Source organism: Lycium ferocissimum, chromosome 5 (assembly GCF_029784015.1).
Source record: "Lycium ferocissimum isolate CSIRO_LF1 chromosome 5, AGI_CSIRO_Lferr_CH_V1, whole genome shotgun sequence".
Classification (NCBI taxonomy): Eukaryota; Viridiplantae; Streptophyta; class Magnoliopsida; order Solanales; family Solanaceae; genus Lycium; species Lycium ferocissimum.
Genome location: NC_081346.1, coordinates 267,059 through 279,253, shown reverse-complemented (window position 1 = coordinate 279,253; position 12,195 = coordinate 267,059). Strand labels below are relative to the sequence as shown.

The 12,195-nt window shown below is 36.1% G+C and overlaps 1 protein-coding gene across 4 annotated transcripts; it reads right to left on the bottom strand.

Annotated features, from left to right (window-relative positions):
* Window positions 1-117: 117 nt before the first annotated feature.
* Window positions 118-7,384, bottom strand: LOC132055238 (uncharacterized membrane protein At1g16860-like). Of its 4 annotated transcripts, none has more exons than XM_059446951.1 (5): window positions 7,281-7,384; window positions 5,497-6,413; window positions 1,188-1,343; window positions 725-936; window positions 118-505 (listed from the first exon to the last, which is right to left on the bottom strand). In XM_059446951.1, the coding sequence occupies exons 2-5, from the start codon at window positions 6,385-6,387 to the stop codon at window positions 313-315; spliced, it is 1,452 nt and encodes a 483-aa protein (XP_059302934.1). In that variant the 5' UTR covers window positions 6,388-6,413; window positions 7,281-7,384; the 3' UTR covers window positions 118-312. The 4 variants fall into 4 exon arrangements, with proteins under 4 accessions (XP_059302934.1, XP_059302933.1, XP_059302932.1 ...); XM_059446950.1 differs by having other exon boundaries at window positions 7,234-7,381; XM_059446949.1 differs by lacking the exon at window positions 7,281-7,384 and having other exon boundaries at window positions 5,497-6,427.
* Between the last annotated feature and the right edge of the window lie 4,811 nt (window positions 7,385-12,195).

Below are 12,195 nucleotides of genomic sequence, written 5' to 3'. Positions count from 1 at the left end.
GAATAAGGTTAATTATTTCTCGATTTGCTAAGTGAACTCTTTTTTTTATTCAAGAAAAAAGAGGCTAAGTAGACTCTTTTCAGAGGGAATATATATTAGCAATACAAGTATAACCACTACTGCTCAAACATTCAGATTTTCCATTGCTACAGCATTTACCATTCCTCCATTACAACATACCATATAAAAGTTTAAACAACACCTAGTAACTATACAGGAAATAAAACACAAACTATTTCCAGAAACCTCTCCACAATAAACATCTTTAACCTAACATCACACATACCGTCTTAGTATGTTGAACATAACCTATCATACTGGTATAGCATCAACTTTTGACGCGTCTTCACATCTTAACACAATGCCCTCAAGGCTAGCAGGAAATATACATTTCAGCCACTGGCACCCTGTTGTAAATGGATCAGGAGGAGGGACAATCATAAGCACGTTCTCATTCCTCTGAACCACTCCAATCACGCTCACTGTGCTTCCTTCTTTTATATACCTATCAGAAAGACGAAATACACGTCTTAATTAGCATCTCCTACCACCTAGCCACACATTCGAAGGATACAGCATATAGACAATTCAGCAAATGGTACAAATACATGTAGTTAACTGTTCTGCAACTGTTGCCAGAAATTAAAGAAATATGAACAAATATGATGTACTGGCAGTGCGCTAGTAGGAACAAATAGAGAACGAGAGAAAGAAAAACGCTTACCCTTCCTTCAGTCGCATTATACGATCATCACTTGAAAGATTTCTTTCTCTCAACCACCTGATAAATTCTGGAGGTAACTCACTATTCAAAGGATCCACATCAACAACTACTGACTCGTCTACATAAGGAGTCACCTTTGCACCATAGCCAGTCTTAACCAATGCTCTTAACCCCGACTGGAAATCAGAGATATAAAAGTCGACCACATGCCTCTGCAAAACAGTATGGACAGAATTCAAGTCAGCAAAGTAAAATCTCGAAAATGTTTATCAAAAATTTATACATCATTCAAACAATGAGATATCTTTAACCCGAGGTCCTAAAGACTGAATCCAGCATCATCATGAGAACCTCAACGTTGAATTAGGAGCCAGCAGATCATCCCTTTCAATATGTAACAATTACAGGTATTTGAGGAACCTAAACAGGATAACAAGATTAGGGAATCTGTCTAGCGACTCACTTCTGAAGACCTGAGGCCCCATGTAAAACGGCGGTGAGTAGTATTTGCAGCTTTTGAATCCCATCCTCGATACTCATATAAACTTGTGGAAGTATAGACACACCTAGGAACTTTTTGGAAGGATGACTCAAGAGGCACGTTTCCACATGTCACCACCTTCATGAAAATAGATTGTTATGATACTTAATAGTTCCAACAGATGTCAATCAACAACAGGAAAAGAAATTGTTGAACAGAGGAATCTCAATGTTCATATGTTAAAATATCAATTCAGACTAAATAGAAATAATAGTTTTATTTCATAAATAGACAAGCAATATCCCGGAGTTCTATCCTAGCAACTTCACATAAGATAAGAGTTTTCACCTAATCCAATATTTGTTCAAGAATTAGAACCGATCACAGAACAGGCCATTGCAGAGCTGATAAGAAATGATGGAAGCAATCAATTCTCTACTAGGTAGATAGATATAGAAGATTAGAAAGGAACACACACGAAAGACAATTCTGGCAACAACTTAAGAATGCCCATGACTTGTCTAATGACGGATACTTGGACAATCCCTGCTAAAACAAATTACTTGGTGCAAAAAGCTTTAAATTTTCATGCAAAAAGTGATGGAAAAAAAAAAAAAAAAAAAAAAAACTCCACGATCAGAAGGAAAGCTCAGATGGGGGTTCACTGGCACAAGCTTGTATTCCAGGTAGATGCAGGCAACAAACTAGTATAGCTAACGAGAAGCTAACGAAGCAAAGCTGCTGAAGAAAAGCTAGTTTCGGTTATGGATACGGGAATGGTGCAAGTACATCAAACTTCTACTCCACTCACCAGATCCTAAGCATGCATGAGTGAGAAGGGTGCACTCTGCCATGCTGTTTTCTGATATGATCCATTCCTATGATTTCCTTCATGTAAATGAGAACTTGAGCATCAACAATAATATATCAATCTTCCATTTAACAGCAAATAGTTGAATACAAAATCACCCCCAGAAAAGGAAATAGTTCCTTGATTCTAAGCTCTTATCTTTCTATTCCAAACTTCGCAGCATCAAATGAATTGTTAGTAGGGAAGACAATTGGTTCAACGGTTACATCAGTGCCAATATTAAGCAATCCATCAACTGTAACATGTCGATCCTTTACATTTAATCATATTCTAGAGATAAATGATGCTTACTTCAATTGATAGCTACGATTTTGTTTCCCGCCACTCTCCCTGCTATTTGGAATTCATAAAAAGGCAAGAACAACTCAATAATCCTCAATACAAAAGCCATGCAACAATTTAACTAGCATGTTCCACATATCATTACCCGTAAAGGATACCCAACCCCAACACCATGATCCCAGCGGCATACCACCGAATTGCACCACTGACCAGCTTTCACCCATGTCCTCGCTAATAATCCTCACGACTTAGATACTCTGCCATAGTTGACAACTCACCATAACAACCATTATATCAGCCACTGAAACCACAGCAGCTGCATGTGAGCAACCCATATGCAAATACTCAATAAACTTTTTCCAGAAAAGGAAAACAAAATAACTATCACAAGTGCTGCCAACACCATCACACAGCGGCCATGTGCTACTTCTCGTCTACTGCAAACCACCTAAGCCATCTATAAATCATTACCAATGAAACCCATCTATACTCCCCAAGGTGTAGTTCTCGTAACTTCAACAGACCACTGCTATTGCGGCCATCATGTCCCTCAAAAAGGAAGGAAATGGCAAAATCTAGTTGCATCAGAGTAACAACCACTTTGATTTAAATATGAAGAGAAAGTATTTCAAAAGGTGAAGTTATCTTTTGAATGGAGAACATATAAAGTGTTGTCTCTCAATAGACTTTCTTACCTATTTTGGGTGTAGCACCATATAGGTAATTAAACTGGAGAAGAGGTAGCCTAGTGTAATGGACCCACCACCTCCAAATCACCAAGGGGACAAAGTGGGAAAGGACCACTGTTGACTCCTACGAGAGGGAGGGTCTGGATGGATGGTGTTACCATATCAAAAAGAAAATACGTAATTACACTTCAAGATAATTCAGATTGAGACTGGGAATATGTAAGTGCTAGAAATGAATTTGCAACTTGCAGGATAAATATGAGTAAGAGTTCAAGAAAGATATTTAACGGAAAAAAAAATTATTAAATAAGGTAATTTAATATGATAGCACAACTAAAGAGATTAAACAAATGACCCTAAAAAGAAAGAAATTAAAACCGTTCCCGCATGATCGCGAAATTAGGACCACAACCACTGGGAACTACAACAACAGCTACCACTACACCTCAAAGTTCCAAACAAGTTGGGGCTGGCTAGATGAAGACTCACTAAAAATCATGATTCTTCACTTAACCACATCTCAAGCAACCACGGGAACCACAATGTGGAGGAAGTACTTCTTAAAGCCTACTAAATATTAGAGCCAAGTCTTAAAAGTAGACTTTTACCTACTAACTACTGATATGGCAACAGTATACAAGGTCAAAAACAACTAGAATATTCAACAGACCACTAATATACACTTTATGCATTAAATCATTTTTTTAAAAGCAGAATGCCTAAAACAACGGCAAGACAATAAAAGAGGAAGGTGTAAAAGAGTGAACGATTCTTGGGGCACGTATCTTCCGAATGAAGCCACAATTTACAAAAAATAGAATTCTTCAAATACATGATTGTAGTATGACATCAGATTACATTTAAAATTACAATTTTTAGCATCCAGTAAACAATAACATCATTGTTAATCCAATAACTCATACAAGAAGAAGAATAAATCATTTTTAACCCAAAGAAATAATAATCAAGATACCATCTTTTAAAAAAAAAAAAAAAAAAAAGTAAATCAAGAAGGGCAGATAAACAGAAGTAGTAGAAGATAAGTCATACAAACTTGAGAAGAAGAAAAGGACGAAAATCGCAGAAAGGAGTCTTAGTACTCAGTTAACAAATGGCCCTATTTTTCCTTTCTTCATTTTAAAAAAAAAAAAAAAAAGAATCTGTTGAAGCTACACTCAACTAATCAAATCCGTCTTGCTTGGATCACATTGCCCTTTATCATAAGAAACGTACGTTTCCTAGAAGCAAATCGCTTGGCCCGTGAAACTTATCCCATCGCACCGCTTCATTGCTTTAAAAGTGACGAAACAATCATTTCTAATAACACTGATTAAGCCATAAAAGTTACTGCATAAACATTTACTCCCCCAACTTTAAGATGAGAGACGATATATCTTCATAGACTTTCGATAGGGACAAAACACCCCATGTTCACGCATTTTTTGGATTGGTCGAGAATATTCTAATGAGGGCTGAATAAAAGGACAAAAGTCCTCATAATGAAGGGGAATTTATATTTGATGAAACAAAAGAAAATTGACTTGACAAACCACAACATCTATAAGATGAATAAAAGAGAAACAAAAAGTTGGTCGTCTAGTGGAAAATGTATTTCATGGAACAAAGACCAAAAAGAGAAAAAATGATTACCGTAAAATCAATTCTTTGTTTTTTTCCCCACAATGTCTACTTTATAATATAAATCAACTTGCTTCAATCTGTATGCAAAACAGAGAAATAGAGAGAAAGGGAGAAAGGTTGGCAATTGCTATTCCTTTATTTCGCAACTCGAGAGTCGGCTCCAATTACTTAAAGAAGTTGCTGATTCTAAATGAAAGAGGGCCAAGGTTTTTCAATCTTTCTTTCTGTGTGCGAGGACACGGAGGAGAAAAGCGATGCAGTTAGATGGTGCGTAATTAGTTTTGCTGGAAAATCCAATGCAAACATCGTGTTTATTTTCTCTCCTAGCTAATAATGATAGATAGAGATCATCTATAGAAGAGTTCAACTTTAAAATCAATTTACAAAAAACTAGGTAGATTTGTATTGCCATAAATGACCTATTCTGTCCATTAAATATCAGCTTTAATCATTTTACTTAATGACTCATTAAAAAATCCCAAAACTTGACAGAAAATGTATAGTGTGTTAGTGGACTATACCTACCCATATTTTATGGGTATCTTGTACCTCTCTCAAAATTTGCAGGGGGTGAAGTGAAGCTAACCTGAAATAAATGCAAGATCCTAATGTAACAAAATTAAGATATGAACTAGGCTTATTTTTATAAAGCTATCATCGTAGCTAAGAATAGACATATACGACAAGTGAACATCTCTAATTGGCATAATATAAGCTTTAAAGAGAAACGAAACTAAGAACTCATTAATCAATGGCTCTAATTATGGTAAGATGTAAGTTATCATCATATTATGGAGAAAATACATACCCCAGAAACCTTGACATACTGGCCATTTTTTGCTGTTCTTAGTTCAGAATCTGGATAACGGGTAATAAAACCAATTACAGCACTTCCACCCCAGCAAGAGTTCCATACGAACAATGCAGCAACAATGCCAAATAGAACCACAACAACGATCAGCAGAATAGCATTGTGCACGGCTCCAAGAATAAATCCCCCGGCAAGAAAGCCCATCACAAATAACAAAATCATTGCCCACAGGATAGGCTTGGGGAAGCTCCTCTTGAAGGAATACACATCATTTTGACTGAGAGTGGTCACAGCCTGGCTGTTAACAACAGGAGGACCATGAAACTTGGCTGACCCCATTGAGTCCAATGGACCTGACACCTTTCTTGGGGCCCCAGAGGAATTCAGAGGCCCAGAAGAGATAGGACCAGAAGTAATAAGACCTGTTGCAGGGAGAACTGGTGCTTGAGGACCTGAGTGCTGGCGGCCAGTTGGTGTCACTCCTCCAGATTGAGGACCGGAAGACTTTTTTATTGGCTCACCATGCTTGCTAAGGGGCCCAGAATTTGATTTCTTTGTAGAAACTGCACCAGGCACCCCTGAGGATGATATGGGACCTGAGGTTGAGTAGCTAGTCCTAGCAGAATTGATAGGTCCTGAATGCGATGAGGCAGCTGTATATAATCCAGTCCTCGCAGGTCCACTTGTTATGGGTCCAGATTTCCTCGACTTGGAGCCATCCACGGGGATATCAAACATTTTCCCAAGCTCTCCTGACTTCTTAATGTCACCGCCAGTATAAGGCATGGGCGCAGAAGTCATTGTCGGTGTTCTTTCTTTTGGCTGCTCCGGCCGGCCTGACACGTAAAGGCCATTGCTGAGCTGGTGAGATGGGAATCTAGAACCCATCAAATCCTTTTCCCAACTGTACAAGTCTGGCACAGGCACGCTAAATTCAATGAGTTTAAATTTCCTTCTGCATTTAGTACTCAGATTAAATACGCTCAACATCTTCTAAATTCACACAAAAATTCATTGAAACAAAATTAAGATGCTAAGCAACACAAAAGCGTGTAATAGTTACAGTGTGATGATAAGGGGCCGTTGATAAATAAATATGGTCATAGCTTTGCCATCCACATTGCAGGAAAAAGGACATCACAATTTGACAAAAATATAAAGAGATTTCCACAAGTAGGAAAATTAAGCAGCGAGTTGAAATCTAAGGATCAGGATATAACACCTAAAATTTTCTTTTTGTTGTGTGTGTCCTTATCTTTTTCCTTTTTGGTTATTTTCCAGAAAAAGGTACACAGAAGAAACAATTAGAAACTGCACAATTTGCAGGTAAAGTGGCTCTACAGTTACCACACCAAGCATCAATCACATGGGATATTGTAGCCTCTAAGGGAAAAAAATGAATATTGACAAAGATACTTGCATTAGACGTCAAAATAATAATCAGAAAAATGCAAGATTGTTCTCCATAGTTGGATGGGGTCTGTCTATTTTAAACCCCAACCTGAAAAAGAAAAAGGGGAGAGGACAGGTAGAAGCAAAATAGAAAGCTAATTGAGCATCACATATAGATATGGAGTGAGAAATAGTAAGGAAAAGAGATAAGAAACGAGTGAAAGTTAGAGATGGAAAGAGAGAAAAAGGTTAATGAAGAAAAGAAGCAAAAAGTTTTAAGGATGGGAGAAAAACAAGGAAAGAAAGAGCGTGAGTGTGTGTAGGAGTAGGTAGGTTACATACATGGATACCCTGAGAAAGAAAGAGAGTTGCAGAGTGGCAGGCCGTACTAGTAGCTGCTAAACGATCCCATCACTGTCAGGGCATCACTTTCTTTCTAACTCAGCCGCAACCCTTTTGTCTCCTCTCGTCGGCACTGGCACACACAAAATCACTCCTTCTCTCTTTTTACCTCAATACACAACACTAGTAGGAGTAGTAAATTTAATCATTTCATTTGAGATACACATACTTATGGTAACCCCGGCGTACACCTAAAGTAACTGCGAGTGCGTAACACCGACGGGATTACTGACACCTACTCTCAGCAACATTGACCCTAACCTTCTTCCCCATTTCAACTTTTACCCCTTTTTTATGTAAAAATTCAATCATATAAGCTTTAATTACAAAAATAAATTCCCTAATAGACTGGGCAAGACAATTTGTTGATCCGTGTATCTATGTATGAGCAATCAATTTATTGAGGAGAATCAAAACCAAATACAACACTAACTCCAACTACTTTAAGTTTAACAAGCATTAATGTAATAATCTAGCAGCTTCAGTTGATTTAAAAATTAAAAAAAAAAAAAACAAGTTTAACAAGCATTAATGTAAATTTATATTTAAAATAAATTCAAATGACACAAAACATAGAAAATATGATAAACATCACTAACATTTGTTCTAGCAACAATGTTATTTTGATTTTTTTTACATGATGTAGAAGACAAATATACATCATGAATTTAATAATAAAATTAATAAATAAAATTATGTATTGCCATTTAAATTTGGGTGTGATTCACGTGACCCACGAATGATTGCAAAGGACCAGAAACTTTAAGTTCGGAGGTGTCAGTAAAAACCAAAGATTAGAATATTCCTTGCCGTATAAATTTTTTCTCGTGAGCTAAAGGTTTGTCTTAGCATCTTAATGGTGACATTCGCAAACTAGCCATGACTGAATTACCAAAAATAAAATACATTAAAAAGAAAATGAAAAAGAAAACTACGAACAAACGGACAAAAACAACTGATCAACAACCAAGCAAAAATATACATTTCAGAAACACAAATACACGATATATTAGTTTGAGGTTCAATTAGAATGTGACATTCCAAATTAGGTAGTTTAAATATCAAAACAGATGAGTAAAACACTAATTATTTTGACATGATATTAAATAGCCCAAATTTATTTTCACTTAAATATCTCATCAGGTTCAATGTACTTCAACATACTCACAATGTAGTATTCAACATTTTTTCAACTCGTTTGAGGAATATATTGAGTAAATTTAAAAAAATGATCAGTTCACTAGACACATGAAAAATATTGATATTCAATTATAATCATTTGGTTATATTTCCACGCAAAGTGTGTGTAATCATCATCATTCCTTTTTCTTTCTTGTTTTTGCTCAAATAGAAGAAATTGAAATCCTTTTAGGATATTTGCCTCATTTTAACTTCTACTCCAAACAAAAGGAACTATCTTTGTTGTGTCCCTCCATGCTCACTTAGCATACGCCAACATTTGGGGTGGTAAATAAGTCCAAATAAATTTAATCCTATTTGGTTGGACATATATATATATATATATATATATATATATATTTTGGTGGGTTAATTGAGCACAACCCAAGCTAACTCCTTTGAGATTTGGGCTGAACATATAGTCTAAATTGATCCATTTGAAAAATTGACAAGAAACATTTTAAAAAATATATTTGTGCAGTGTATTAAATATAGTTATAATAAGAAGAATAAAAGTATAAGTTTGAAATTAAACAACTTATAAATAAACAAACAAAGTAATTAAAACTTTTTAAAACTTGGGCAGGTTAAATTATGACCCATTGCTTAGCCCATTTTGACCGAACTCATTTTTGGCCAAGTAAACTTTGAACATAAGTTTTTCCAGGAATTGTCCTTCAAACGCACTGGTCTTTAATATCTGGCCCCATATTTGAGGTCTTTAATTTTTATCCCTACTGCTCATTTAATGAAAACATTCAGCCCTGCTTCACTCAACGTAAGCTTTGTAAAATTTATCTTTGGAAACCGAAACTTTGCTTCTCTCAACATAAGTTCTGTAAAAATTAAGATATACAGCATAAGTTGTGTAATGTTCTCAGAATTTGTTGTAGTGTTCAAGAATTGAAATTATGTGGGGCATATGTTCTTTATCCCTTTTTTTTTTTGTGCCTTATTCATTTTCATTCCAGTTTTCGTGGAGTTTGATGTACTTTTTAGACATTTTTATGTTGAGTTCCAAAAGATTTGTCATGTCTGTCATAACTTATGGGAATAGAATATAAACTTATGCCGAGCAAAATCTACACTTACGTGGGGGAAAAAATGATGAAGGACAAAAATTAAAAATCACAAATTAAAGACTCCCCTCAAATAGGGACATTTGCACGAATGACCATCTGGACAGGGTTAGGCATTTATTGTTTCACCTCTTCTTAACCCGCCCAGTTCCAGCCCCAATAATCCATTTGGCACCCCTATCTCACATCTATTATTTGCACCCAAGGTCTCAGCGCATGCACAAAATTTGATATTCACTTGACTCCGTAGATTTTATCTTTATTTATAATAGTAGTTTAATTTTTCAAGCAGACAGATCGCATTCGAATAGTTGATGAAGTGGGTAATTTTATCATTAATCAAGTTGACAATTTCGAAGAACTTGGGGTCCTTCCATGGAAAATTCGACAACCAGTTGTACACCAAGAGATAATCCTTAAGACATAGGAGCAGCCACGAAGCTTGTCACACTTAACGTACTTTTCATGTCTAGCTTTTCATTGGCAAAACTAGTACGTCTGTGTTTAACTGCCTCCATACTACAACAATGAAGCCTGGCCATGATTTAATAGTGACAGATTTAGCCAGGTCTCCCATGCTTAGCCGGAGGCATGTCTTCCCAGAATTTGCCAGTACGCACCAGAAATTATTTTCAATAGTACTGTAGGCAAGGTAATGAGACAGTGAGACTCATAGACAACATGCTGTAGATACCGAGACACAGTAAAAATCTTTACATCAATTCCTTAAACGGGTGAAACACAATCAAAAACCATTTTTGCCTATTCCAGGCATGACAACACCAAGTATAAACGTTAGGAACTTGCAGCATAGCAAATTTTATTTTCATCAGTCTAAATGAACCACATTTTGCACACATTGATACATTAGGTAAAGGAAACAGAAAGTAACCAACAAACACCAATGCTAGTCCTTCCCTGAACCATCAAACTCCGACTCCCAAGAAATCTGTCAAGAAAGGCAGATGGATGAGCTTTAACATACAACTCCGCTTGACAAGAATATAGAACACTATTCTAAAACACATGCAATCAATGGGTGTACTACAGAAATATCAAGAATTGCATATTGTTTTCTCATTCAACTAGACTTTTATTAAAACTTCCATTGTTTTCTCATTCAACAAGACTTTTATTAAAACTTCCATAAGAACATTGCAATAATAATTCAGCTTCTGAGGAGAAGCCATACATGATTAGCCAACGTTTACAAGATTGAAATTTACTAAAAAGAACGAGCTTAAGATATATATATATATATATATATATATTACTATAATTAGTAAATAAATAAATCCCGAGAGATATAACTAATTTCTCAATGCACTTAAATCAATGCATCAACGCCAACGTCAAAATACTCCTCCCTAAGCAGTTGTGTAAATTTCTTACATCAGTGTCTACTCAAGTTAAAGATAACATAACACAAACAACTGAGAGTATGAGCTTAGCTACTAGTGGATTAATTCAAAAAGTTTAAAGTGGCTGCTACAGAAAGTAATACTTTTATAACATGTTTGGGCACAAAAATACCCGTAGACAAGAAGCATATCAAAAAGTAGAAAACCAACCGACAAATATGGAAACTAAGGGTGTGGGCCGTGTGGCTTAGTGGTCAATGAGGTAACCATGAGGTCTCAAGTTCAAAGTGGAGACAAAAAACACTAGGTGATTTCTTCTCATCAGTCTAGGCCTTGATGGGTAGAACTACCCAAAGACCTATGTTGATGGGAGGTATTAGTCTCGTTGCGGCAAATTGGCCCCAACACCACCACAAAAAAAAAGAAAAAGAAAAAAAGAAGACTCCAAAACGAAACCTCATGGGTGCACCAAAAGAAATAAGGGAAAGAGGTTATTCCTCAAGTCAATTGTATTTAAGAAAAACATCTCAACACTTTCAAAAGCTCTCCTATTTCTTTCCCTCCAAACGACCCATATAAGTGCTAGTGGAACAACTTTACAAGTCATGCAACTTCCCTTTCACCAACCACAAGTTCAACTTCCCTTTACCTGAACACTAAATCTTTAGCATCACCCAAGTTAGACCAAACCAGCAAAGGATTCCCCACCATAACCTCGAGGCAACATTTTCATCCAAACCCTTCCACATAAAGAACCAATTGATGTATGTGACCTTCCTCTTCCACAGATAATCGAGTTACAATATCTCCCCCTCTTGCTGCTCACCAAGGGAAGAAAAACACCTTTCTTTTGTATAGCCACCTCTCTTGTGTTGTCGCCAGAAATATAAGGAGTATGTTTCTTGATATCTTTTGTATACAATGGGCAATGTAGCATAGTCATAGAGAAGCTTTTGTAAATGGGATACCATGGAACGCGAGAAAGAAAAGAAAGAGATGGCAAGCAAGTACCTTATTGCATTTTTTGGACACTCTTGAAGGAAATGAATACCATATGCTCTGCGAAACTTCAGCTTCAATCCCGACTAAAAATTAGATATCTGTTAAATCTTTTTTTCTTTTGGTGTAATCATAGGAATGAAAACGACTTTGTTAGACCTATCGTCTATAACCGTAGGAAAAAGGGTGAAAATAAGGCTTAATTGTAAATGTTTTATTAATTAATTATTATATGTATGTATTTCTAGTAGTTACCTAGCGCTTTAGGCGCTTATTATGTGTTA